This window comes from Ochotona curzoniae, unplaced genomic scaffold (assembly GCF_017591425.1).
Source record: "Ochotona curzoniae isolate NIBS_2020 unplaced genomic scaffold, NIBS_Ocur_1.0 contig_430, whole genome shotgun sequence".
NCBI classification, from domain to species: Eukaryota; Metazoa; Chordata; class Mammalia; order Lagomorpha; family Ochotonidae; genus Ochotona; species Ochotona curzoniae.
The window spans coordinates 2,252,426-2,279,830 of NW_024466219.1; the positions used below are offsets into that span (position 1 = coordinate 2,252,426).

The 27,405-nt window shown below is 49.7% G+C and overlaps 2 protein-coding genes across 9 annotated transcripts in view; one reads left to right on the forward strand and one right to left on the reverse strand.

Moving 5' to 3' along the window:
- Positions 1-20,702, reverse strand: part of TPR (translocated promoter region, nuclear basket protein) — a 49,746-nt gene extending 29,044 nt beyond the window's left edge. For 3 of the 5 annotated variants that reach the window (XM_040985376.1, XM_040985375.1, XM_040985374.1), the window contains exons 1-21: positions 20,493-20,702; positions 19,548-19,652; positions 18,821-18,894; positions 15,542-15,638; positions 14,533-14,636; positions 13,873-14,037; positions 13,421-13,513; positions 13,029-13,109; positions 12,867-12,954; positions 11,880-12,020; positions 11,501-11,592; positions 10,763-10,960; positions 9,009-9,116; positions 8,167-8,393; positions 7,203-7,366; positions 6,689-6,822; positions 6,381-6,529; positions 5,369-5,531; positions 3,189-3,323; positions 1,374-1,514; positions 428-593 (exon numbers count right to left, since the gene is read on the reverse strand). In XM_040985376.1, the coding sequence (XP_040841310.1) occupies positions 428-593; positions 1,374-1,514; positions 3,189-3,323; positions 5,369-5,531; positions 6,381-6,529; positions 6,689-6,822; positions 7,203-7,366; positions 8,167-8,393; positions 9,009-9,116; positions 10,763-10,960; positions 11,501-11,592; positions 11,880-12,020; positions 12,867-12,954; positions 13,029-13,109; positions 13,421-13,513; positions 13,873-14,037; positions 14,533-14,636; positions 15,542-15,638; positions 18,821-18,894; positions 19,548-19,652; positions 20,493-20,643 (2,776 nt within the window). In that variant the 5' untranslated portion in view covers positions 20,644-20,702. The remainder of the gene's footprint in view (positions 1-427; positions 594-1,373; positions 1,515-3,188; positions 3,324-5,368; positions 5,532-6,380; positions 6,530-6,688; positions 6,823-7,202; positions 7,367-8,166; positions 8,394-9,008; positions 9,117-10,762; positions 10,961-11,500; positions 11,593-11,879; positions 12,021-12,866; positions 12,955-13,028; positions 13,110-13,420; positions 13,514-13,872; positions 14,038-14,532; positions 14,637-15,541; positions 15,639-18,820; positions 18,895-19,547; positions 19,653-20,492) is intronic. The other 2 variants (XM_040985379.1, XM_040985378.1) reach the window with 1 other exon arrangement.
- Positions 20,703-21,082: 380 nt separating this feature from the next.
- ODR4 (odr-4 GPCR localization factor homolog) overlaps positions 21,083-27,405 on the forward strand; it is a 33,488-nt gene continuing 27,165 nt past the window's right edge. For 2 of the 4 annotated variants that reach the window (XM_040985383.1, XM_040985384.1), the window contains exons 1-3: positions 21,401-21,506; positions 22,950-23,073; positions 25,767-25,892. In XM_040985383.1, coding sequence (XP_040841317.1) covers positions 22,975-23,073; positions 25,767-25,892 — 225 coding nt within the window. In that variant the 5' untranslated portion in view covers positions 21,401-21,506; positions 22,950-22,974. The other 2 variants (XM_040985381.1, XM_040985382.1) reach the window with 2 other exon arrangements.

The window sequence follows — 27,405 nt, forward strand, 5'->3', positions numbered from 1 at the left end:
TGCTCCACTTCCCATCCAGCTCCCTGTTTGTGGCCTGGAATGTAGTAGAGGATGGCCCTAAGCCCTGGGACCCCGAAGAAGCACCTGGCTCCCAGCTTTGGAATGCCTCAGCTCTGGCTGTTGAGCTCACTTGGGGAGTGAACCAGCGGAGGCAGTTCTTTGTCTCAGTCTCTCCTTCTCTCTGTAAATCTGACTTTCCAATAATAAAAAAAAAGCCTCATGAATGGTTTCAAGAAATGAAAAACTCAACATTTCTTAGTTGGTGCCATGAGAATGATTTTGAATAGATTGCAAATTTATTCATGTAAAAAAATTAAGCTTTATTATACGAACAATAATTTCTTCACTGGAATCCATAAATAAGGCTATTCACTTACAGCACATATTATAAAACTGAAGAAGTCTATTTTATTTACTTATTATTTACCTTTCCCAGTTCTCTGTGAGGATTGAGAGGCAAGCTGGACTTCCATGTTACCGAGGTGCTGTTTCAATGTAGCAATTTCCTTCTGAGCATTTTTTAACAGCTCTTTCGAGTTCACATGAAGGTTTATCTCAGTATCCAGCTGTCTCTTCGCATCTAAAAGTTGAACCTGCAAGAAATAATACATTCCTCTATAAACACCCTCAGGTTCCTAAGTAACCAGAGTTTTTTACAGACCCCCAACGTTGCCCCAGGAAGAGTTATCAGAAAGGTTTTCTTTCCTTGGACAAACAAAAACCCTGAGAAAACCCGGGAAACGACTCTTATCCCCAAGATGGGAAGCAGAGGTGAGCTCTGGGATTGCTCCACACCGCCTTGACCGAGCTCCCCGCAATGACAGGGAAGGGGAGACAAGGCCGAAGCCAGCAACTCCATGAACGACTAATACACTCCCAACTCCCAGGGACAAGAACACAGAGAACACACAGCAGACAGAACAGCCTGGAAGCAGGCACGGTAGGATGTGGTGTGAACATTCAGGACACACGAAGGAAAACACGAGTCCAGGCAGGGGCCGGAGTGAAGGATGCTGGTACTCACACCCAGTAACACAATGCCCTGGACAGTGGGCCCTGCTCCCAGGAGCTCCCAGCGCACAGCGGAAAGGGATCACTCCGGGACTGGGAACTCTGGCCCGCATAAGACATCACAGAGTAAGAGTCAAACGACTTCCAACTAACTTCTCACATCCTGTAACAGCTCAAGAAAACTCAAATACAAAACTGTCTGCCACTTAGCAGGGTAAAACTTACAATGAAGGACACCCAAACAAAATTCAGGAGGAAAACAAAAACAAAAACAAACAAACAAAAAAGAGGAACAGAGTTCTCAAGTAGCTGTTTAAACACCACGCTTCCACCACTCCTGCGGAGTCACATGGGGGACTCACATCCAGGGTCCTGGTCACACTGTGCTTCTGTTCCACCTCATTCTCCAGCTTCTTCTTCAGATGCGAGACCTCCTGCTCCAGCTTCTCTATCTGGTTACTAAGCCTCTGCTTGGTTTCTGTTTCAGATCGCTCCAGTATTCCCTAAGGCAAAGGGAGGATTTTTGGTTAAGCTGGACAACAGAAGCAATACAATGAAAATCAAAAGCTTCAGAGAATTCCAGGATTATAATTCACTTTTCTAAATGACAAAACAAAGGCTATACTATAGCACATTTGCCAAGAAAATATCCTGACAATTTTCCCTTTAAAACATTTATGTAAGAATGAACAAAAAAAACATGAGAGAGCTGAATACTCATTTAAAGTTCTAAGGAAAATTGGAGTCCAATAAATTATCCTGTAAAATGTGAAGCTGCACAGGGCCTTGTAAATATCTTAGCATCGGCACCACAACTTGCATGACCACAGCAGTCGGGGCCAGGTTCTGTTGAAGCCAGCGGCCAGCCGCCTCTGCGCTTCCTGAGGTCTCCAACGTGCATGACAGAGGTCCAGGACACGAACCCTTTGCCATGCCAACAGCAGGGAGCTGGGTGGGACGCAGAGCAGTGAGCAGATGAACCAATGCCCGCTGGCAGGTTGCCACTGCTGCCAGTGAGTCGACTTGCTATAGTGCAAGGCCACCCCCAATCTATTCTTCTATGTAAATATTCAATTGTCTTCAAAAATCCTTAAAATTCATGACCATGCTGGATGCCAAAAGTGACAATTATACATCTTCAAATTAAGCCAACTGAGACACAAAATAACAAAGTAACTAAATCTAACTTCTATTCACACTTTTCCCTGTTACCTGGACTGTGTGCAGGTTAGTCAGTAGCAGGTTTACCCTCTCTGCACCCAGCGTTTACTGGTTACCTGGACTGTGTGCAGGTTAGTCAGTAGCAGGTTTACCCTCTGCACCCAGCGTTTACTGGTTACCTGGACTGTGTGCAGGTTAGTCAGTAGCAGGTTTACCCTCTCTGCACCCAGCGTTTACTGGTTACCTGGACTGTGTGCAGGTTAGTCAGTAGCAGGTTTACCCTCTCTGCACCCAGCGTTTACTGGTTACCTGGACTGTGTGCAGGTTAGTCAGTAGCAGGTTTACCCTCTCTGCACCCAGTGTTTACTGGTTACCTGGACTGTGTGCAGGTTAGTCAGTAGCAGGTTTACCCTCTGCACCCAGCGTTTACTGGTTACCTGGACTGTGTGCAGGTTAGTCAGTAAAGGGTTTACCCTCTGCACCCAGCGTTTACTGGTTACCTGGACTGTGTGCAGGTTAGTCAGTAGCAGGTTTACCCTCTGCACCCAGCGTTTACTGGTTACCTGGATTGTCTGCAGGTTAGTCAGTAGCAGGTTTACCCTCTCTGCACCCAGCGTTTACTGGTTACCTGGATTGTCTGCAGGTTAGTCAGTAGCAGGTTTACCCTCTCTGCACCCAGCGTTTACTGGTTACCTGGATTGTCTGCAGGTTAGTCAGTAGCAGGTTTACCCTCTCTGCACCCAGCGTTTACTGGTTACCTGGACTGTGTGCAGGTTAGTCAGTAGCACGTTTACCCTCTGCACCCAGCGTTTACTGGTTACCTGGATTGTCTGCAGGTTAGTCAGTAGCAGGTTTGCCCTCTCTGCACCCAGCGTTTACTGGTTACCTGGACTGTGTGCAGGTTAGTCAGTAGCAGGTTTACCCTCTCTGCACCCAGCGTTTACTGGTTACCTGGATTGTCTGCAGGTTAGTCAGTAGCAGGTTTGCCCTCTCTGCACCCAGCGTTTACTGGTTACCTGGATTGTCTGCAGGTTAGTCAGTAGCAGGTTTTGCCCTCTCTGCTCAGCCAGCAGAGACTCTCTTTGCTGGGAAAGCCGAACTTCTGATAATTTGAGCATTTCCTTTTCTTTCTTCAAATTTTCAGCTCTTACCTTGAGGCAAACATAAAAGAAAAAAAATGTTGGATGACATGGTGTCAAATTGAGTAATATAATTATAAAATTAGGTTTTTTTCTTTTTACATGATTTCTGCAAGCACCTAGAGCCTGCCTCCTCAATATGCAAGAAAACATAGATTGTAACTTTATATTTTGAAACAGAAAGCAAAAATTATTGGGAATAAGCCTGAGAAAAATTCTTTTAACTACCACAGATTCATGATTCTTTTAAAACAAACCAAGCTTTAAAAACAAAACCACACAACCAACCCAAATACCTTCAAAAAAGCTCAATCCCCCAAAAAACAAAAGGATGTCAGTATAAAAATTCAAAAGTCGGGCCCGGCGCTGTGGCGCAGTGGTTAAGGTCCTCACTTTGCACGCCCTGGATCCCATATGGGCGCCGGTTCTATCCCGACAGCCCCGCTTCCCTTCCAGCTCCCTGCCTGTGGCCCGGGAAAGCAGTCGAGGACAGCCCAAAGCTTTGGGACCCTGCACCCGCGTGGGAGACCCGGAAGAGGCTCCTGGCTTCGGATCGGCATAGCATTGGCCGTTGCGCTCACTTGGGGAGTGAATCATCGGACAGAAGATCTTCCTCTCTGTCTCTCCTCTCCAATAAAACAATAATAAAAATAAATCTTTAAAAAAAATTCAAAAGTGTACAGTTACGACATTTTCCTACCATCATCTATGGAACAATCCAAGTTTGAGTGCAAATGGTTTCTAAGTATCTGTTTCAAATTGATAATTCATCTACGTAAAATGTCTGTCTCTCTGCCTCCCCAGTGAAGGGTCTACTCTTGAGTCTTGGGATCTGGGAGATTATTTTGAAAATCAACAACCACAATCTTCATATTTACACGGCATGTACCATATTAGTGGCCAATCAGAAGAGTGACTCTGGTTTGACAAAATGCTGCTATGTACTGCCTATGCTGAGCTGCAGTAAGATACCACGACAGAGTACAGCCAAGTGAATTGGAAAACTTGGGTTCAAGCCAACCAACTCGTCTCCGGACCGACTGAAAATGGCCAAAGGACTCACTAGCCTGATTCTATTTCTCAGGCCTTACAAGTGGGTGTCCAAACTTAGCTAAAAGGTAATCATCAAAAAAAGGGCAGAGAGTCAACCTTGTAAGAAAGCAAAATATGGCAAGAAATAACATCACTGGGGGCCTGGGCGCGTGGCCTAGTGGCTAAAGTCCTCGCCTTGAACACGCCGGGATCCCATATGGGCGCCGGTTCTAATCCCGGCAGCTCCACTTCCCATCCAGCTCCCTGCTGTGGCCTGGGAAAGCAGCTGAGGATGGCCCAAAGCCTTGGGACCCTGCACCCGTGTGGGAGACCTGGAAGTTCCTGGTTCCCGGCTCCGGACCGGCCGGCACAGCACTGGCCAATTTGGGGAGTGAATCGTTGGACGGAAGATCTTCCCCTCTGTCTCTCCTCCTCTCTGTATATCTGACTTTGTAATAAAGAATAAATAAATCTTTAAAAGAAAAAAAGAAATAACATCACTGTACTTAGCACTTAATTGGAAGTACTGTTAACTTCAGATAAATGTTTATATACTCAGAAGTAATGAAAGCTGTTATATTCTTCTATAAGGAATGGGCAATAGGGGACAAGCATACATCAACATCGTAGTCTAATGCTTTCAATTTGCTTTTGAAATGACTTACAAGGAAACATGAAATAAAGAGATAACTTGCTTTCTTTTCAATGCTTTAAAAACAAAACAAAACAGTTTCAGTTGAACTAATTTCATTTCTCATGACCTTTCCTTGAAAGGCACAGCTGTAAACCAGCCTTCAGATGGCAGAAGGGTGGGTCTCTGTCCTGTCGCCCAGGGAGCCCAGCAGAGAGCTGGATGGAAGCAGAGCCGCTAACTCAAGCAGGTGCTCTGATACACCACACTGCCGCCCCCCGTCAGGGCCAGAGAGAGGGCCCATAATGCACATGTGTCTGCACGGAAGCTGCATCAATGTCCGAGCAATGACCACCGTGCCGAGCACAGTGTAAAGGGAGGCCTGTGGTCTCACTTCAGCAACCGCCAGCTTCTCATTTGCTCCTCTCAGGTCCTGAGTCATCGTGTTGATGATCTGTTCCTGCTTTTGGGTTGTCGCGGTCAGTTTCTGATTCCTCTCGTGAAGGGAAGTTATTTCTCGACGATATCCTTCAACATTATCTTGTAGCATTTCATAACTTTTATGAAAAAAAAAAAAAAAAAAAAGAAAACTCTCTAAGTAGCTAGAATACTCTCCTGAATACTGAAGAATTTTGTAACAGCTTTTTTCCTAACATAAATCCTTAACCTTCCCCAATCCAGCATTTAAATCTTAATGATACATGCGGCTCACGCTGAGTGTTAAGTTGCACTCCTTTCAAGCACTGACATCAGAGCGCCAACACGAGCCATCGCACACACTGCGTCCGAGTGCCTTCCCCGTGCGTCTCGGCTTTGACCCCTGCCCGTTTCCCGGTGTGTTCCAGTTTACACTGTCTGATTAGACCAGCAGGAGTTACTTCCTGCTAGTTAACTGCCTGATCTACAACCTCAACATACTAAATGTCCAACCATAGCTATTCTTACAACAAACAACTGTATCATGTGCATGAAAAAATAAATTCTGTCCTAACAGGCTGCATTAATAACCACGAGTCCTGTCCCAGTAAGCCACAAGGCAAACTCTCCTTTGTAAATGATCACCAAAGCAGCCTTTCCTGTATTATCAGCACCTGCTTCTCTTCCACCTACAGACCCGACGAATCAAACGTGTTCTTGTTTCTCTCATCCTTCGGGGGCAACAAAGGGTTAGGTCTTACAGGGACAAACCTGCCATCTCAGGAAGAACCTGACAGAATTGTTCCTTTGAACTTGGCCTCCAACTGCCTCGGAGGATTGTGTATCGGCACCTATCGGCACTGCAACTCCCTGGCTGGAACACAGCCCTCCAAGCTAACACTACCGGACGCTCATCTAGATGGACTGATTTGAATGCCGACATAGTTAACACTCCAGCTAGACTAACTTTTCAACCAAAGGAAACTTACCGCTTAGATGCAAAATCTAGTTGTGTAGAAATTTTGGTATTTTGTGATCGTAAATCTGTAACTTGTTCTTGAAGTTTCTCAAGCTGTTCGTTCTGTACTTTCTCGCTATCTGCTTTCTCTTTCTTATAATTCTCAAAAATTTCCTGCAACTAAATAGCAGACATTAGAAGACATTTTTCTCCAAAACCCAATTAAACCTGTGACACTTAGCAGGCACACTCTGTACTGGGTAGGGGCAGCCTCAGCTGTGGCAGGCACGCTCTGTACTGGGTAGGGGCAGCCTTAGCTGTGGCAGGCACGCTCTGTACCTGTTTGAGCGCAGCCTTCGCTTCCACGGCCTCCGTCGATTCAATCACAGGTACTGGAGCAGGAGTGGAAGCAGTCTGTGACGTACCTGGCCGTTTTGGGGTTGACACAAGAGAAATATCTTCCAAATTTGATGCTTGAGAAAGCAAAAAGACATTATCAAGTTAATAAGCCATACTGCAAACACAATCATAAGATTACAAGGAGTCTATTCATTCAAAAATACAGTGTTTTTGATTTACAATTAAAAATAACAGACTAGATATTAAAATGCAATCCAAATACATAATGGATTCACTAAAGACATTCACTAACTCCAAGATTCACCGTTTACAAGTCAGCCTTCATTCTTAGTAAAATGAACAACAATGAACTTAGAATCGAAGACGTGTTCACATTAATCCTGGGGCAGCGAGCCCTAAGGCTACCACTGCCAGGCTGGTTACTGCTTAGGCCGCAAAATCCACTAACCTGTATTTCTGAAATGCTTCCCTAAGGTACCATTTAGACACACACCTTGTAAAGGAATGACAACTCCTGTTGTTTGTGACAACAGAATACGGTACATGTCCCGCTGACGGACGATGGAATCCACCAGCTGCATCTGATGCTGTCGGGACTCGCGCAGCTGCTCCAGTTCCGTGAGGGAGCTCTCCAGCTGCAGCTCAAGTTCCGAGATCCTAGAAGAACGCAATCGGCTGGCTGCGGGGCCTGGGCTTCCGTGGGATGCTCTCCCCTGCCAGAGACCGCTGGGACGCTGTGCGCCTGCCGTTTACCAGGCGGCCTCCCTCCTTCCTTCTGCTGATACTTTAGGGACTCACAACTTACACTAACCCCACTGAGCTCACAATCCAGTGCTCTTCGTTTCCCAGTACCTTCCTCCTCTGGCTTAGCACCTTTTCCCTCCTCTTAAGAAATGCCACTCTTTGATAAACACTATGCAGTTCTTCATCCACTTCGTTACCTCTCACCGGACCTACTTCACTCAGACCGCGAGGTCCAAAGGAAAAAAATCACTCTGTCGTACTGCTCAACCTCCCCCCCACTGCCAACCAGTCTGCCCCTGAACTTACTGTGAGGAGCACAGAAGGGATTTCAGCAAGTTTGCTAAAGAACGGAGGTAGGGAGTTTGTGCTGATGCACATTAGGCTATTCCTCTGTTTGTATTACTTGCATCCCACACGGGTGCTGGTTCGTGTCCCGGCTGTTCCACGTTCCATCCAGCTCCCTGCTGTGATCTGAGAAAGCAGCCGAGGACGGCCCCAGTCCTTGGGACCCTGTGCCCACGTGGGGGACCCGGAAGAGGCTCCTGGCCAGGTCAACTTGGTTCTGGCCGTGGCGGCCACTTGGGATGAGAACGAGCACATGGCGTATACCTTTCTCTCACTCACACCCTCCGTAAAACTACCGACTCCCAAATAATAAATAAAGAAAAGGAAGGAAGGCAGGACGCACACTGAGGTTGCCAGTCAGTGCTTACTTGGATGAGGTCGTTTCTTGTTCCTCTCTCTCTCTGGTCTCCCCAAGTTCCCTAAGAGCCACTAGGAGACGCTGATTTTGCTGCTGGAGCTCTTCAATGTTTCTGTAGGACACGAGGTGCTGGGATATCACCTCAGATGAACTGCTGATGTCGGCGGAGCTCACCTCTTCGTCACGAATCACGTGGTTACCCCGTGCTTCTTCAAGTTCCATCAAAAGTACTCTAATCTAAAAGGAAAGTTCAGTATGTGCGTCACAGGAACAACCGAGTCTGCAAATGCACAGAAGAAAACCCACGTCTCCCAATGAGAACCGGAAGTGACAGAACGTCACACGTGACACCCGGATACTACAACCCAGGCAAGGCGACTTTAACGGACCAAGGTTATTACGGTGTACAATGTAAGCTGTTACTAAAACATGGCTCTGAGATAAAATAAACCTCAGAGACACAAACACACACAATAACCTGTGTGTGTACTGCATAGTAGCACGAACGAAGATCATGAAAGACACTGTTGTAAGCAAAAGCAGATTATAACGCCATCCTTATGACATTTTTACAAATAACTTACACACCATGAAACAGGGAGAAACAGGGCCGAGGAGCTGAAGAAAATGTTGATTCAGCTCGGAAATGCTTTTCACTTAGGACGTGTGTGAATGTATAATTAAAAATTCATCAAACATTTGATCAAAAGTATATTCTAAAAAACAAATGACTATGTACAACTCCCACAGTACTGCTAATTACAATTTCCTCTGTGGTAGCTCTGCCTCAGATACCCTAAAACTGATTCAATTTCCTGTGCAGCCAATGTAGAAAAGACAGTGACGCCTGACCTGCTGTGAGAGGTCCTTGACTTGTATCTCCAGCCTCTGGTTGTCTCTCTCGAGCACGGAGGAGTGCTTGCGGGCTTTGTCCGTGTCCTCCTGCAAGCGCTGGATCTCCTGGAAAAGGCAAAGCATCAGTGTTACTTTCTCCCAGAATGAATGGCAGACAGACACGTCAGGCTGAGGACGAGATCCGTTATCCACCTCAAGCATTCTGCACAGTACAGCCACCTCCACAGGAGAACAGTCTAGACTTGACGCACCACGGGAACATCTGTCTGCACCCTGACAGGCAAGCTGCTGTCCTGCGTCACTCACCGTCACCTACGATCTAACAAGCCACACTGAACACTGAGCTAGCAAACGACATCACAAGTTCTCAGAAACTGCCTTAAGACGGACGGAAGTCTACACTCATCACTGCACGGACTATTTGCAAAAATAAATAAATAAAGCAGTTTGAGATACAAGAGACTTGACTCATAAAAGATGCCTTGGGAACCAACTCTGAAGAAGCAACAGCGGACGTACAAGGCACCAAGGAGCGGGGCAAGGAGCCTGCCAGGGCAGCACAGTCACAAAGCTTACTTCCAAACCTGTTTCCATGTAATAATTCCAAGTAGCAACGCTGCTGTTTCAAGTACTCTGAGGACACTCACTACCCTAAAGTTGTGCAAACCAATTTTAACAGAAACAGACTGTGAGAAAAATGAAGCAGGCATTCAAAGATGAATTCAAACAAAGATACAACTCTACGGGGTTTGCCACAGCAATAAGGTGACAAGGCAAGTCTGCCCTCAAACCCTAAGACCTTCACAAACATTACACAGTGTAGATTGGAGATAACAACACACAATGGACTTAACATCCAGTTTCGGCACACAGAAATCAGCTCTGAACACCTTGGTACAAAACGCGTTTGAGAATTCTCACTGCTATAAATGTCCACGAATGAAGCCATGGCTGCTGCGACCTGGTGCAAGGGCCTCTCCTCAGCGATCCCCTGAAGCAAACACTCTGCCTCACGCGCTCGGCCCGCACAGCTGGCCGCCTCACGCGCTCGGCCCGCACAGCTGGCTGGCCTGGGGCTGAGTCAGCAGGCGGGAGCCGCTCGCTGCAGCACACGTGGATTCCTGCTAAGCTGTACTCGTGGCAGACTTAGTTCTGAATTATGGACATTGTTTATTCATGCTCTTATCCCCAAAGAAAAAGAAGCTTATCAGTTTAGAATATTGACTACCAATTCACTTAAACTTTATCAATAAAACTTGCTTTAGATCTTCCTAAGCTATCTGAAAAGCAAAATAACTAGGTATAAACACTATGTAATCACTACTCCAAAGCAACTGTCAAAGCTAAAACATTACTTCTGAACTTTCTCGACAACATCAATAGACAAGGGACCAGTAATACAACGAAACCTACTGGACGCACCACATTGTGGAGATGTCTTTACCTAGCCAACAACACTTAACACAGATTTTCACAACTGCTGTCCAAGAACAGTGAAGCTTCAGTGAGAAGAGTTCTACCATGAGAGGTGAGGAGACCCAGCCATCCTCCTCTACTGCAGGACCCTGAACAGATCCAAGTGCCCTAAAGCACACACAAGGCCTTCACGATTCTCGCCAAAGCACAGCATCCTGTGCTTGTTTAATGAGAAGCATCCAAGCATATGGCCAGTGTTAATACTGAGAGTGATTCGGCTTTTCCGACCCAGACACCTCAAGAACCACCTAGGGAGAGACTTCGCAGGAACCAACCTTCATGGCCTGCTCGAGCTTCACGGAGAGACTGGCCACAGCTTTCTGCGCACGCTCATACTCCTCACGCTGGCGTTTCAGGATGGGAGCTTTGGCTTCAACTTCCTTCACAATTTCATCCAGATATTTATTAATTCTTTTGTTCTCCAGTTTCTCTAACAGCAGCTGGTCCTGGGCTTCCACGTATGCGTTATATAGCTGCAAGCACAAGCAGGTCATTTCACACACACACGTGTCATACAGCTGCGAGCACAAGCGGGTCACTTCACACACACACGTGTCATACAGCTGCGAGCACAAGCGGGTCACTTCACACGCACACGCACACGCACACGTACACGTCATACAGCTGCAAGCACCAGCGGGTCACTTCACACACACATGTGTCATACAGCTGCAAGCACAAGCGGGTCACTTCACACGCACACGTCATACAGCTGCAAGCACAAGCGGGTCACTTCACACACACACGTGTCATACAGCTGCGACCAGAAGCAGGTCGCCTCACACGCAGGTGCACAGTTCATTTCATTTCTCAGTAAACACTCTACAGCATTTACCCAGGAGGGAAATGTTCATGCATGTTCGACAAAATTAGGAATGAACAAAAATCTTCTCTAGAACGACCCACCGACCACCAAATTCAAGTGTTATTCTGAGGAACAATTAAGTTCCAGAGGGCTTTGAGCATGTCAACTGAGGGAAAACAAATAACCTACTAAGTCTGGGGGATTTTACCTCGGTTAACTTCATGCCAGGCTTCACGATCTTGGCTACTGCTGCTGCAGTGGGAGACATGGCCACCAGCTCTTCCTCAGACAGGATAGCGCCTACACACACAAACACACATACGTCTAGGATCATCTCGTACTTTTTAAAGTAAAAGTCAACACTTCTCTCAGGATAAGCAAGGACTATAAGTCATAGGACATTTCCTACAAATATTTTTAAAACAGGATATCTTTGCAAAACAGCAAAATTCTAGAAATTGTTATAATTAGAGTGTAACTCTAAATGCTTATGCTGTTTCGTAATGTAATTTCCTGTATTGTAGCCAAAAAGCACCGGTCGGGAAGCTCTGGGTTTTCCAGCCACGGCCGGCTTCTATCAGTCATACCTTTGCGCTTTGTGGCAGACAGGAGGTCATTTGCGTTTTCTAATTCTTTCTCCAATTTTCCAATTTTCTCTAGCATTTCTTTTTCCACTCGCTCTTTAGACTCCTCTACCTCCAGAAGATGATCTTGTACTGCCTTGTTGGCTAGAAGATTTCAAGAACAGGACACCCAGTTAATTTCCTGCAGGTTGTACAGAACACCGGTTTCCTCCTGGAGACGGCAGCGAATGCCTGACAGTTATCTACCGAGCGCTCCTCCCAAGGGTAACTTTTGAAATGGTCTGTTCTAGGGAGATTTTTATTTCTATCATGTAAAAAAGGTAACTCAAATGATTTTTAAAAAGTCTTTAGCCCATCTTAGTTTTCAACTTTGATCTTTAGTCCAGAATGTAAGAAACGGCCAAGAAAGACCAAAAAGAATCTCGGCTGTCCATATCCCTGGGTTCTACATGTGTGTGTAACGAACAAGATACTGAGAAGCAAGCGGATTTGTACACAACACCTAGTACTCACAGGCTCATGTATTAACATTTTTCAATCATACAGCTTAACAACTTTTTATGCAGAATTCACCATGCGCTAGTTATCGTAAAGTCACTGAAGCATGATTTATTAAACTATACAAGAGGATGTTCATGGTTTATCTGTAATTTATCTAAGGAGTCTGAAGATGTCTAGATTTTTGTATCGTTGGAACAAAACACCAGATTCCAGGAGACTTTACACTATGCTAGTGACAATCAGACAGGATGCTTCATTTAAACAGCTGCAACAGCTGGAGCTGTGGCCAGGCAGCAAACCCAGATCCAGGTGTCCCACCCGGAAGGCAAGGGCCCACCTCCTGAGTCCTGTTCTGCTGCTTCGCCACGCCGTCAGACACGGCCGGAGTAAAAGCAGAGCAGTGGCGTGCACAAGCAGCCCACCGGAAGCCTGCGTGCAGGCACCACAACCCTGGCCCCGAGCCAGGTGTCCTGCACCCAGCACACTTACCTTCTCCTGCTTCTTTCAGCAGTTTGTGTAGCTCATCTACGGCACGGGTTAGCTCACTGCTCTTGGCTTCTGAGTCATCAGCAGCACTCTAAACATTAACGTCAGTAAGTTACCTTCCAGCCAATGACGCAACGTCAGGATCCCAGCATTTGTGATATTTACCTTATACAAGTTAGAGAGTTTGATGTGAGCATTTAATTCACTGTGGAATTTCTCTTCCATGCTGGCTTGCTGTTCCTTAGCCTGCAAAAAACAAGAACAAAAGCCCTCCCTCAACTGTCAGTCTAGCTTGAACTCAATTTTGAATTCTTACGTATTGCTGTAATTAAAGTTTTTGTAAAGAGAAAGGCCATGAATCATACACAGTAAAATAATATTGAATTTTTTTAACCTCAAGTAGAATAAATGGGATTAGAACAAATCCACTCTCATTTTTAGACAGTATTTGCATACACAAACCACATAACTGCTGTTTTTGAGTCTATTTTAGCCCAACTACACCAGAGAGAGTTCCGGCTGCTACATGGTGCCAGGAACAGCCTAGGATTCTGTACCTCTTTGGATTTCGTCAACAGATCCTCCACGTGCTTCTGCAGATGCTCATTGGAGGTCTTCAAACCATTCATCTGCTCCTCCAGGCGGGACACCTACCACCACAGAGGTCAGCGGATACAAGGGTCAGCCCGTCACAAGAAACAACATCATCCCCCATCCCAAAAAGCGCATATCTTACAAAAAGAGGCATGGAGAAAAAGAAAAAGCCCACAGAATAGTGTTTAGCCTTCAGCACTTCATAAAGTTTGTAACAGAACGTATCCATTCATCCAAAGATGATTCTTAGAATCATTTATATAAATGCAACTGGTGATTTCCCCATTTCAAATGTAACCACTCATACCTTCTACACTGACCACAATCACCATTCATCAAGGTATGCCACTAAACACACACGCGAACAAACCTTAACTACATCCAAAGTGCACAGACACAATTTCACTGAATTTACCTCCTCTTTTTTATTCTCAAGATTACACTTGAGTTCCAGGATCTCATTCCCTTTTTCTCTTCCAAGAGCCAGAAGCTCATCAGTTTTGGTTTTCAGCTCTGCATTCAGCCACGTATTCTGACTATGTAGTAATTCTTTTTCTTGTTCCAAGCGTTTTTCTCGATACTAAAAAGAACAAGAAACTGTTATATACTTAGGGACTCCAGCACCGCCTGTAGCGCTGGGCACCTGGCCCGAAAGAGAAAGCATGTCCACCTCCCATCAGGGGTCTGCATCTCCCACCCAGCTCTCGTTGCCCACTCCAGCCCCTAGGAAGCTGGAACCTTCACTCAGCAGGCGACACACAATGTGCTCATGGTTCGGCTGTTGCCAGCATTTGGAAAACTAGCTAGATGAGAACTTGCTCTCTCTGCCCTACCAATAAACACAGCTAACCGAAGCATATATTTATTTTAAAACAGGAATATGTATTTCCACAAAATCTTAATAAAAACATAAGGAACTTCTTAACTCCAAATAAGTAACACAGTTCCATGCAAATTGTTGTAGACTCAATTCTCTGACACTAAAAACATAAACCCCACATCTTTTAATCCCCTGCCTATGTTTAACACGAAGGTTAGGTCAACTTAGAGCCGGCACTGTACTTTGCTCACTTGCCTTAACAGAAACATCAGAAGCTTGAAGTTCGTCCAGTTTTAACTGAAGTTCACCCTTTGTTGTATTGCTTTCTTTCAGCTTTTCATTCAGACGTTTAACATCCTCTACAAAAAACAAGAGAAGCTGAAGATGACAAGTCACCGGACTCGGACACTGAACACCCACCTCCAGATGACAGACCTTTAAAAGCACCCAGCTCCAGCCAGCGCCACCACACTCAAGTACAGATTAAACTTTAACCAATAGGGAAAGACATACACAAGAAGAGACATGGAGTTTCAAACACGTCAATTACAAAGGCTGTTTTGCTTTAAATGCAGTATCCTAAGCTAAATATTCAACTGCAGCCTTAATTTTCCTGATAACAAAGAGCCAATAAAGAACCATCTGTTAAAAAAATGATAAACATAAATTCAGTCTTCTTACGACACAATACACGTTTCACTTTAGCATTATTCCTTCATGTTCGGATTAATTCCCAGTAGCAGCCAACGTTATCCACCAACATTGCAGACTGACCCTTCTCTCACACGAGCAGCAGTTACCTGGCTCAAAGGGATTGACTGCCTGCTTCCCACGACAGAGCCGGCCTCATGCCCGGGGTCCAGCAGCTGCACCCACACCAGGGTGGCTCCTGCACCGGGGCCACCCGCCGGGGCCACCCTGGCCTCCTGACTCCCTTCGTCTGCCTTCAACACAGGCTCACTTTGCACATACATTAAATGCTTTTGGAGAGCAAGGATCTCAGTAAAAGATGAACAGATTTAAACTGCCTCCTACTTATCCTAACAGGCAGAATTGTAGTGAAAATCCTTGCGTGTGAGCTCTGGGTGCAGTTACTTTTTTTGAGATGTTTTTCCTTTGTGCACCTTCGCTTTTAACTTTTGTTAATAGCACAGACAGAAATGAGTCAGAAAAGTGAGATGCAGAAAAAACAGGACGCTAACTCTTAAGGAAGCTAGACTCAAACGACAGCGGAGACAGAGTGGGGATACCGGCACGTTCATACCTGTTAAATATTCAAGCTCTTGGGACAATCTTTCATTGGTTCTAACTAAGTCTCTTTTCTCAGCTTCTAATTCCTCTTTTGTTCTTGTAAGTTGGTTCTGTGATACAAAGTAATAACTTTAAATTAGAAAATCAGGTCCTTTACTTGAACACAAAGCCGACACTCAGTTTCAAAATGGTTAATTCTCTTCATGAAAACATTTAAAGATTACCCACACCCAATACTTGTATTCATATTCTGAATCTTTAAAGCTTTTCCCCACAGAGAGACTTTTCCCGTTATATCATGTGCTAACATTCTAATTACTGAAATAAGCTGGGTAAGACATGTAATGTTCTTTGCTCTCCTGAAAACTACATTTCCACTTCAGTTCAGCCTGTTTCTCAAGACGGATCCCTAGAACTACAATTCCATGGAGCCCCAAGCTGTGCTGCACCCCAACACCAGCTTCCCAAGGCTCTCCGGTCAGTCCTACCCCGATTCCCAAGGCATCAATGCAGACACCTTGCAAGGTGGGCCAGGGAACAGGGCCAAGTGGGGGAACAGGGCCAAGTGGACGCTAACAGGAGGGGTGAGCATCATTCCTGGGGTCTGCAGTCCGCGGGGAAAGGCTCCATACCACCACTGCACATCACCTCCTGGGGTCTGCAGTCCTCAGCGAAGGCTCCATACTACCACTCCACATCACCTCCTGGGGTCTGCAGTCCGCAGGGAAGGCTCCATACTACCACTGACATCACCTCCTGGTGTCTGCAGTCCTCAGCGAAGGCTCCATACTACCACTGACATCACCTCCTGGGGTCTGCAATCCTCAGCGAAGGCTCCATACTACCACTCCACATCACCTCCTGGGGTCTGCAGTCCGCAGGGAAGGCTCCATACTACCACTGACATCACCTCCTGGGGTCTGCAGTCCGCAGGGAAGGCTCCATACTACCACTGTGCATCACCTCCTGGGGTCTGCAGTCCTCAGCGAAGGCTCCATACTACCACTGCACATCACCTCCTGGGGTCTGCAGTCCTCAGGCTCCATACTACCACTGACATCACCTCCTGGGGTCTGCAGTCCTCAGCGAAGGCTCCATACTACCACTGTGCATCACCTCCTGGGGTCTGCAGTCCTCAGGGAAGGCTCCATACTACCACTGACATCACCTCCTGGGGTCTGCAGTCCTCAGCGAAGGCTCCATACTACCACTGCACATCACCTCCTGGGGTCTGCAGTCCTCAGGCTCCATACTACCACTGACATCACCTCCTGGGGTCTGCAGTCCTCAGCGAAGGCTCCATACTACCACTGCACATCACCTCCTGGGGTCTGCAGTCCTCAGGCTCCATACTACCACTGACATCACCTCCTGGGGTCTGCAGTCCTCAGGGAAGGCTCCATACTACCACTGTGCATCACCTCCTGGGGTCTGCAGTCCGCAGGGAAGGCTCCATACTACCACTGTGCATCACCTCCTGGGGTCTGCAGTCCGCAGGGAAGGCTGCATACTACCACTGTGCATCACCTCCTGGGGTCTGCAGTCCGCAGGGAAGGCTCCATACTACCACTGTGCATCACCTCCTGGGGTCTGCAGTCCGCAGGCTCCATACTACCACTGACATCACCTCCTGGGGTCTGCAGTCCGCGGGGAAGGCTCCATACTACCACTGCCTGATGAGCCAGCTTTCTACAAGCAAAGGTCCAAGTACACTTCTCCCAGGATGACTTTCTTCTAATCTGTTAGCAGTCATCAAATTTATGAACACTCAATATTTTCACTGAAAAAGTCGTATATTCCATTTCCTTTTCAGGATTTTTATGCACGCAATTAGAAAACTTTATTGAGTCTATCATTCTTTCTCATCATTACTTTGTTGCACTGTTTTTCTGCTTAAGAATATTTTTTAAAAGTAATTTCACTGTGCACATTTGCGCTTCATACGTGACAGGACATATGCACACAGAAGGGTTCCTGTTCTGAAGCCAGCTAACTTACCTATCATCCCAAAATTGGCTTTACACCAGCAAACGCAGTTTATTTAATAAAAATCCCTAAGACAGTTTCACTAAGTCAAATTCTCTCATCAGATTGTGAAATTTACAATGGCTCATCCCAGCTTTCTGCTTCATATCTTCCGACGTGCCTTCTCATCCCTGCGGGTATCTGGCCTTTGAAAAGGCTACTCTTTCAGTGTGTCACTCGCACCTGCCTGGAGCTCCTTCCCTGGTGGCTTAGGACGGAGTCCACTGGTGCAGCTCATGCTCTGCTGGACACCTACACTTCCCCCCAGCTGTGGACACGGTGGCGTCCTCTTGCAGGACGGCTGGGCTGCGTGGCCATCCTAACTAGGGCAGGAACTGCCGCAGTGTCTCCATGAAGGCTGCACTAACCTACACTGGCGCTTTCCATGGACGATCGTCTCAAATGGGTACGAGATGATGGTGGACAGTGGCTTCAACTTCCGCCACCCTGCAACGCTCATCGCCTTTCAAACGCCTGACCATCGGGATGCCAGCCTCAACGCTGTGGTCCATTTTGAAGTCATTAAGTTTCAAAAATTATTTATAAATTTTGGATACTGACTCCTTCTTAGAAAAATGGACAATTATTTTTCCCAAGACCAGAGGCTGCCTTTTCCTTTTGTTGACTGTTTACCATGCAGAAGCCCTTCTACCATAACAGAGTCTCACTTGCTAATTTTCACTTTTGTAGCTTAAACTGTTGGTGCAATAATCTAAAACTTCTACAGCTGCTGTCCAGGAGTCTGTCCCTCCCAGGTGTGACCCAGTGCAGGGGACGTTTCTCTGCTTCTCCCTCTCTCTTTCAAATCAATCAAGAGATCTTAACAACCACCAAGTGAAATGCACGATACCAGAAACACACTGACATGGAAGTCACCTCTGTCCAGACGCAGGCTCTCACCTGCAGGAGCCTCACCTCCCCAAGGCTGTTCCCAAGCATGATGCAGCTTCGTGCTGCTCGGCAGCTTTTGGAAACAAAACTTACTTTCTAGAGATCTGAAGATACTGCTATCTTTATACCTTAAGTCAAACAAGAACTAAACATACACACAGTATATATCAGAAGTCTAAAGGAATCATCGGGTGTACCAACTTGCTGCACGAGGGAGTCAGCAGCCCTGGTGCCCACGCTCCTCCTGCTACCCTTTCTGCTGCCCACGTGGACTGCACTACACACAGCAACCCGGCCTGGCCTGGCCACACGGGACATAATAAAGGAATGCCTGGTCTCTCACCAAACAACCAAAGACGCCCTTGCGTCAACCCACCTGCACGGCGCTGGTGCGGTCCTGAGCGCTCTGAAGCTCTCTGTTCTGCTCCGTCAGGACCTTCACCTGATTGTCTGGATAAACACAGTTTCACAACCACACACATCAGCTTAGAACTCACAATGGATGTTTTTCACTCAACTGCTGCCCCAAGATCTGAACTGGACTGTGCTGTGAACTCATAAACCCCTCCCACAGACAGCGCTGCAGAGCAAAATTTTAACTGTCTCCAAGTTCATTTCGAAGTGCACAATACTTTACACTTTATAAAATGCTCACAAACATTACCTCACTTGATACGTCAAGTCACGTGACTAAGGGACACGCGGTGTAGCCATGTTACATGCTATGATCAGACATGTATGATCTACAAATGGAAAAACTGTTCAAAACATTTTTTAACTGATCCCTCTACTTGAAAGGCAGAGTAAGGGGGTGGGGAGATAAGGGACCTTCCAGTCACTGGCTCATGACTCAAACCTCCAGGGCCTCGGGCTGGGCCAGGTCAGCAGCCCAGCATCCCAGGCAGGCCTCCCGCAGGGACAGGAAGCCGGACAGAGCAGGTGCGGCTCAAGGCACCCGGCTCCCCGGGCAGGACACAACACAGCCCCGGAAAAACTGCTTTAAAGAGCAAACTCAAATGAGGTGTCCTGCCCTCCAAGTGGCTGAAGCTGAGCTGGCTGGCATTCCTCACCCAGATCCCACAGGCCACCCTTCAGATACTCACGGAGCTTCTCCAGCTCAGCCCGCAAACCCTGGCACTCGCGAGATTCATTCACCAGCCGCTCCTGGCTGTGGCACAGCCTCTTCTCTACCTCGAAGTACTGTTGTTCTGCGAATCACAAGCAGGAGGTCACAGCCACGGACACGAGCGGGCACTGCCCAGGGCGGCCCTTCCTGTCCACCGCCCTGATTCTAGCTGTTGCACTGGAATCCGGGCCCAGAGCAGGGACATCGGGTCGAGAGCGAGAACGGACAGGAGCTTATCCAACAGGCTCGCTCATCCAAAAATACAAGAGCCCAAAGCAGGTTACAGGTGAACCGCTCACGCTGGTAGGCGAGTGCTGGCCAGAAAGTTTTTCCGAGACTAGAAAAGAAAATCACTTGCACAACAGCATGGTTCAGATTGAAAACAGCTTTGGTTTGAAAAACCTTGTAAGATCAGAAAACATGTAAAGTTCACCGAGTGGACGTAAATAAAACACCACAGCAGCCTGTCCAAGGGCAGGAGGCGTCGGCCGGCTTGCAGCTGTCCCGGAGCCCGCAGCCCCCAAGTCCCCAGGAAGTCGGGGCGCGCAGCCTCCCCGGCCGCCCAGGTGCCCGCAGCCCCCCAAGTCCCCAGGAAGTCGGGGCGCGCGCGGCCTCCCCGGCCGTCCAGGTGCCCGCAGCCCCCCAGATTCCCAGGAAGTCGGAGCGCGCGCAGCCTCCCCGGCCGCCCAGGTGCCCGCAGCCCCCCCCGCCGCCCAGGTGCCCGCAGCCCCCCAGGTCCGCAGGAAGTCGGGGCACGCACAGCCTCCCCCGCTGCCCAGGTGCCCGCAGCCCCCCCAAGTCCCCAGGAAGTCGGGGCGCGCGCGGCCTCCCCGGCGGTCCCAGGGCCCGCAGCCCCCCAAGTCCCCAGGAAGTCGGGGCGCGCGCAGCCTCAGGCCGCGGGCGCCGAGCTCGGCCCACTCACCGCTCTCCACCTTGAACTTCTCGTGCCGCCCCTTGAGCCCGTCGATCTCGGACTGCTGGTCGGCCAGGAACTTCTCCAGCTTGCTCTGCACGGCCTTGGGCAGCTTGCTGAGCTCGGCGCGCTCCAGGACCTGCTGCAGTACCGCCGCCATGGCGGCCGAGCGCAGCGCCGAAGGCCCGCCGGCCGCGCTGGCCTCGCCGGCCCTGCTGGCCCCGCTGGCCCCTACGGCCCCTCCGGACGCGGGCGGCTGCTCCGTGCGCCGCGGACTGGCGCGCCGCGACCCTACGGAAAAGAGCGCTCGGCAGCGGCGCGGACGCCCCGAGCTGCGCACGCAGCCGCCGGCAGCGGGGCACCCTGGGACGCCCGCCGCGCGCACGCCCGCTTCCGCCTTCCGCCCGCGCCCGGCCCGCAGTGTCTCTCTCTTTCCGCTCCTCCCGCCAACGCCGGCCCGCGTCGCCCGTTCCGCCTCCTCGGCTCACTGTCCGCGCGGCAGCGCCACGGCCCGCGTCCCGCCCCGGGAGAGCACGGCGTCCTTACCGTCGGAGCCCCGGCCGGCTGGGGGGCGTCCTCTCGGACGGCTTCTAGACACCAAACCACCGGAGGGCATCGGTCCCGGAAGGGCCCGCGGGCCGGGTGACGGGCTACCGCCACGCTCCTAATGGCGGCCGCGACCGGGCGGAGGGGAGGGGAGCGGGGTGCGTGCGTCATCAGCGTGCGCCGCGCGGGACCGGGGTCGGCGTGGGCTGTGCGCCGAGGTCGCGTTCTGATGAGCTCACAGCCCGTGGACTCGGCGCCGAGGCAGCTGGCCCCCTGGAGAGGCCGCTGGTGGACGCGAGCCGCGGCCCCGGGGGCGAAGTCGGTCGGCGTGGCGTGCGGCGCCGCGTGATAGCCTCGGTGCGCTGTGCTGAGCGCGCCCGGGCTTCCCCCGGGCCGCCCCCGGCTGCCGGGCCTCGCTGCTCCCCCTTCCTGCCCCGTCTAAGTTGGAGCGGTCTCTGAGGAGACGTCCGCTGGCAGGTGTGGACCAGCCCTGGGTTTCACAGCTGCTGGGACTGCGGCGTTCGGACCCCGGGCCGCGGGCGGGGGCTCAGATCCCAGCGCCTGCGGCACTGACACGTCGCCCACGGGGCCTCCCGGATGGACGCTTGTTCAAGTCCCCGCTGCCCTTCCTGCCCGCGAGAGGGACGTGGCCTGGCGGCTTGGGTCCCCGTCACGACGGGGGGGCCTCCGGAGAAGCCGTGCGACCCTGGGAGAAGGGAGGAAGTCAGGTGTCAGAGCTTTGTAGTTCCTGTCCTGCAAGAGTCGCAGCAGCAGGAGAAGGCTCGGAATACCAAGAGGAGTGGAGGGGCAGTAACGCCTGGAATGTGCCCCTTGAGGGCCTGCGGAAAGCAGGCATGCTGGACGTGCTGCTGGCGGGAAGGAGCTAGGAGGAAAGCTGGGGAGTGCCGAGGTGCAGGGACGCGTCTGGGGATGTAGGGACATAGCACTTAGCCTCCAGCTGGAACCTTTCCCGCCCCAGGGCGATGCCCGGCTGCCTCGGGCTTGGCCCTGCGCTGCTCGGGCTGGACCGGCCCTTGTCTCTGTGACCCTGGCAGAGACCGAGTGACTCTCACCTGTAAATTGCCGTGGCCTCCGTGCTCTTGGAAGTTTGAATGTCCTCTTTTTACATTTCTGCCTTCTGCACTGCGTGAGAACTTGACACCATCCCGCGTTGATTCCTGCCCACTTCTGTGAATCTCGGGGTTGAGGCTGCAGAGCTGGGCGCGGAGGGCCAGTAAGGCAGTCGGGCACTGTGCAGGTCTCCATCCGCCGGGAGACAGAGTAGAATAAGCCGCTCTTGGTGATGGTTGCAACTGCTCCCTTGACGGCAGCGGCTGAGTGTGAGTCCTGCCTTTGTCACGTGGCCAGTTAGTTAACCAGCCTTTCTCCAGTTTGTTCATCTGTTAAGATTAGGGTCGTGGTGGCGTTCACGTGACTGTTACCTGGCGCATGTGAAGGGCTTTCAGTAATCTGCCCAGATGTGGCTGCTGTTGTAATCAGCGTGTCTGTACCACTTAGGTTGCCCAAGGGCAGAGGTGCCTCGTGGCTCTCGCCCCACCTGGCATCCTTTATAGCAAATAGTGCTGCTTCGGTATGTGCTTATTGAGTGCAGGAATCGATTCTCTGCTTGCCAGTAAACGCTTCAGAAATTCCTTTTGCCTGTTGTGAAATGTGGCCATGGCCGCCCAGCGAGGAGTGGGACAGGGGACCGCAGGAGCGCCTCTCTGGAACGCTGCATTGATGGGGGTTCAGTGGCCCCCGGCTTCCCGGGGTCTCGGCAGTCCTGGGAGCTGTTCCCTCAGCACTGGGGAGTGCTGCGCGGAAGGACAGCTTTGTATAAGTGGGGTGACTTGCTACACTGTTCACGTTAAACATTGTGTTTTTACCTAACAGTGCTGTTTGTGGTTTTTCGTGACTTAGGAGGCGGAAGGACTAAGGGTCCACAATGGGAAGAACCTACATTGTAGAGGAGACTGTTGGCCAGTATCTGTCAGACGTCGGTCTCCAAGGAAAGGCCGTTGTGTGTGGGCTTTTAGTGGGTCAGGTATGTATCCGGATGCTGTTACTGATGAGGTGAGTGCCCTAGGGCTGGGAGATGGTGCTCACTGGGGACTCGGACGGCAGGAGGTGGGACACACCCAGGCACAGTCTGACCGTGTTGTGTGTGATGTGGGCGTCCCAGATTTGAATCCTCACTGACCAGGTGATGTACTCTGTCCACGATGCTTTGCATTCCGTTCTAAATCTTCACCAAGGGGACTTCAAAACGATTCATGGGAAATGCGTATTGTAGGAAGAATTACGCATGGGTTTCAAGCATTTTTTTGAACCATAGTTCTTGGGTCTTAACTCCCTGCCTTCAAAGACGTCCACTCGTGTTAGTTCTTCATTGTCCAGTTCTCAGCCGGTTCTTATTTCCGTTGTAGCTTGTCTTGCGGGGTCTCCGACATGTAGCGACCATGGTTGTCTCATCATCAGGAAGCACTGGGAGTCAGTTCTTTTTTTTTTTTTTTAAAGATTTATTTTTATTATTGTTTTATTGGAAAGGCGGATATACAGAGAGCAGATATACAGAGAGGAAGATCTTCTGTCCGATGATTCACTCCCCAAGTGAGCGCAACGGCCGATGCTATGCCGATCCGAAGCCAGGAGCCTCTTCCGGGTCTCCCATGCGGGTGCAGGGTCCCAAAGCTTTGGGCTGTCCTCGACTGCTTTCCCGGGCCACAGGCAGGGAGCTGGATGGGAAGCGGGGCTGCTGGGATAGAATCTGCACCCATATGGGATCCCGGGCGTGCAAGGCAAGGACCTTAACCACTGCACCACAGTGCCGGGCCCGGGAGTCAGTTCTTTAAGTTTTATTTTATTTGGTAGGCAGGGTTACGGAAAGATAGAGAGATCTTCCATCTGCTGGTTCACTCTGCAATGGCTGCAGCATCCAGGGCTAGGTCAGACTGAAGCCAGGGCCCAGGAGCCTCTTCCTGGTCTCCCACACGGGTGCAGGGTCCCAAGGCTTTGGGCCGTCCTCCACTGCTTTCCTGGGCCACAGGCAGGGAGCTGGATAGGAGCTGGGCATCCGAGATTAGAACTGGAGCCCATATGGGATTCCAGAAGTGCAAAGCAAGGACTTTAGCCGCTAGGCTACCATGCCAGACCCCTAAATAAATTTTTTATATTCTATTTTTTCCCCTTTGTTTGAAAAGTTGAAAGGAATGGGCCTTAAGAGGAAGGTGTGATGGGTGAGCTGGTTGTGTGACATCAGCTAACTAGCATCTTCAGCCTTGTTTCTACTCTGTTGGAAACTTTCAGTGCGCTAAACCTGGGCTGTCGGATGTCCTTCCCTACCTTGCCCCCCATTTATCTTGAAGCCTCCCATGTGTAGGTACCATTTCACAGCTAAAACATTGAGGAACATAAAAGCAGGTGTGTGGCCTGGTAGTTGAGGTGCTATATGCTACATCAAGAGTGCCTGGGTTTCATACCTGGCCCCAGCTTCCAGTTCCTGTTTCCTGCTAATGTGTACCCAGGAGACAGCAGGTGGTATCGCGGGTGGGTGGGAACCGAAGCCCTGACCCCAGCCCTGGCTCTGACCTCAGCCCTGGCCCTGACCCCAGCCCTGGCTCTGACCTCAGCCCTGGCCCTGACCCCAGCCCTGGCCCTGACCCCAGCCCTGGCTCTGACCTCAGCCCTGGCCCTGATCCCAGCCCTGGCTCTGACCTCAGCCCTGGCTCTGACCTCAGCCCTGGCTCTGACCCCAACCCTGGCCCTGACCCCAGCCCTGGCCCTGACCCCAGACCCCAGCCCTGGCTCTGACCTCAGCCCTGGCCCTGACCCCAGCCCTGGCTCTGACCTCAGCCCTGGCTCTGACCCCAACCCTGGCCCTGACCCCAGCCCTGGCCCTGACCCCAGCCCTGGCCCTGACCCCAGCCCTGGCCCTGACCCCAGCCCTGGCCCTGATCTCAGCCCTGGCCCTGACCCCAGCCCTGGCCCTGACCTCAGCCCTGGCTCTGACCCCAACCCTGGCCCTGACCCCAGCCCTGGCCCTGACCCCAGCCCTGGCCCTGACCTCAGCCCTGGCCCTGATCTCAGCCCTGGCCCTGACCCCAGCCCTGGCCCTGACCCCAGCCCTTGCCCTGACCCCAGCCCTGCTGATACAGGCACTTGGGGAGGCAACCAGGGATGAGAGTCTTCCTCACCTTCCCCTGACTGTCTCCTCTCCCTCTCTCCCCCTCTCCCCTCTCTCTCTTAATTAAAAGAGACTATTAAGAACGTAGACTGTGGTGTCACTTGGCTTACATTGCCACACTCCCTTGTGTTATTTAGTCGATGCATTTGTGCAGGCTCCCTGCTAAATTCAATTTCAGCAGGAAACTCAGCATCATTTGTTGCTTTGTTTTGCTCAGATTTCATGGTTGATAAACATACAGAATGTTTATTTAGAAAATTTGCTAACCATATTGTTTTAATTAATGCAGTTTATTCACTCATCCAGTAAAGCATTTTTAAGGGCCACGGTATGGTTTACATTCAGGATGCCCCAAGCAAGAACCTGATGTTAAATACCTTAAAAGATAAACAACGTATGAGGGAAATAGTATAAAGCTATCTGTGGAAATTAGTTTCTCTGCAAATTGCATCGTAATGTGTGCTAAAGCTATTGCTCCGTTTTGTGTAAGTGCTAAGCTACTCAACTCCACAGGAAGATGCATTTCTCACAAGCTTTTATGATTTGTTCCGAAGTGTTCCCCCCAAAAGGATTATGTGATCCTTGCCGCGAGGACGCCACCCAAAGAGGAGCAGCAGGAGAACCTCGAGCACCCCCAGGCTCAGCTGGATGAAGAATGGGCCGCAGAACACGCCAACCAGGTCATCTGCTTTGCCTCATTGTGTAGTTAAGTTCCTGTAGGCTTGAATTCTGAAAGATGCGCTCTGTTCTCAGATTAACTAGACCAGAATTTCAGAACACTTTCTCAAGTTTTCAGAATTGAGTACATCAGAAATAGAGCTATCTTCTACACCTGTTTCACTTACGGCCTTGTTTTCTGTTTATCTGTGTCTAATGTAAATAGAATGTTCTGGCTTGTGCAAGGGGCAGGGCTGGGATCTGCCAGAGCAGCGCTGAGCTGCCCTGCCTGACCTCATTGTTAAGGTCTGTCTACCGTTAGTTTAACATTTAAGCAGATTTAAACCTCATGCCACCTTTTTTTAGCTTGTTTCCAAGCTTTCTTTAAAGTAACACTATTGGTAACATAATCGATGGTGAAGTCCTTGTTTAAATGTCCTTGGAGAATTTACATTTTAGCCAAAAAGAAGGGCTTGTCAGAGCTGACTGGAAGCATTGAGGTAAAGCAGGACTGTGGGACGGCAGGGACACACACCGAGCCTGGCGGGGTCACGGGTGTGGGAGGCCGCTCCCAGGCAGACCTCGGGGCCTGGCTGCTGGATGGCTGTGGAGAGCAGTCCTGAGGCGTGTGCCACACTGCAGCTCTGCGCTTGGTAGTTTGCCAGGAGTTAAAAAGGAATGTGGGTATTTTGGTTGCGCAAACACGGAGGGCATAGAAACCATGGAGAGCTGGAGACAAACCAGGGAGCGTGTAGTTACGGGGAAGAAGGCAGTCCACACTGGGCATTGGGAGCTGCGAGGCCCGAGTTACTGCCGCGGCCTGCGTGGCCAGTACCTTATATTGTGGTTTACGAGAGCCCCGGATGCTCTAGGAATGAGCAAACCATTACTTAGCCGTAACCTCATTGCCAAGTCATTCTGAAATGAGCCGAAATTTAGTGACTGAAACGTGAAAGAGAATCAGGATTTCATGACGAGGCGGATGGAGAAATGTCTAGATGGAACATGTCGGGACGAGGTGCACAGGATGGTGCTTGATTCCAGAAGAACTGACTGGAGGGATTGTTTCATCCGGCAGAGGAAATGCTAGAGTAATAGAAAGAGTTACTCCTTTTTTAGATCAACTTTAAAATCCTTACACAGGGGTGTGTGTGTGTGTGTGTGTGTGTGTGTGTGTGTGTACGTTCGCGTGCTTGTGGGGTGATAGTGGGGATCTAAGACAAATCCAAGGACCACGTAACTCCACCTTCCGAGGAAAACGGTGGTCTGTTAGTAGTTTAGAAATTACTTTTTTACTCTGCTTTTGATCCACTATGAATTTCTTTATGATCTATATGTTCATATGTATACTGTATATAGATTCCTTTATTATATAAATAAAAATGTCGCAATGCACATATATTCATATACTCACACACACACCCCCTCCGAGTGGGGGAATGTGAATTTTTTACTTTCACAAAGAAATGGTTCATTTTATGAAAATGAATTCCCCTTTTGCAAAAAAAAAAAATTGTCAAATATGTGTTACTGTAG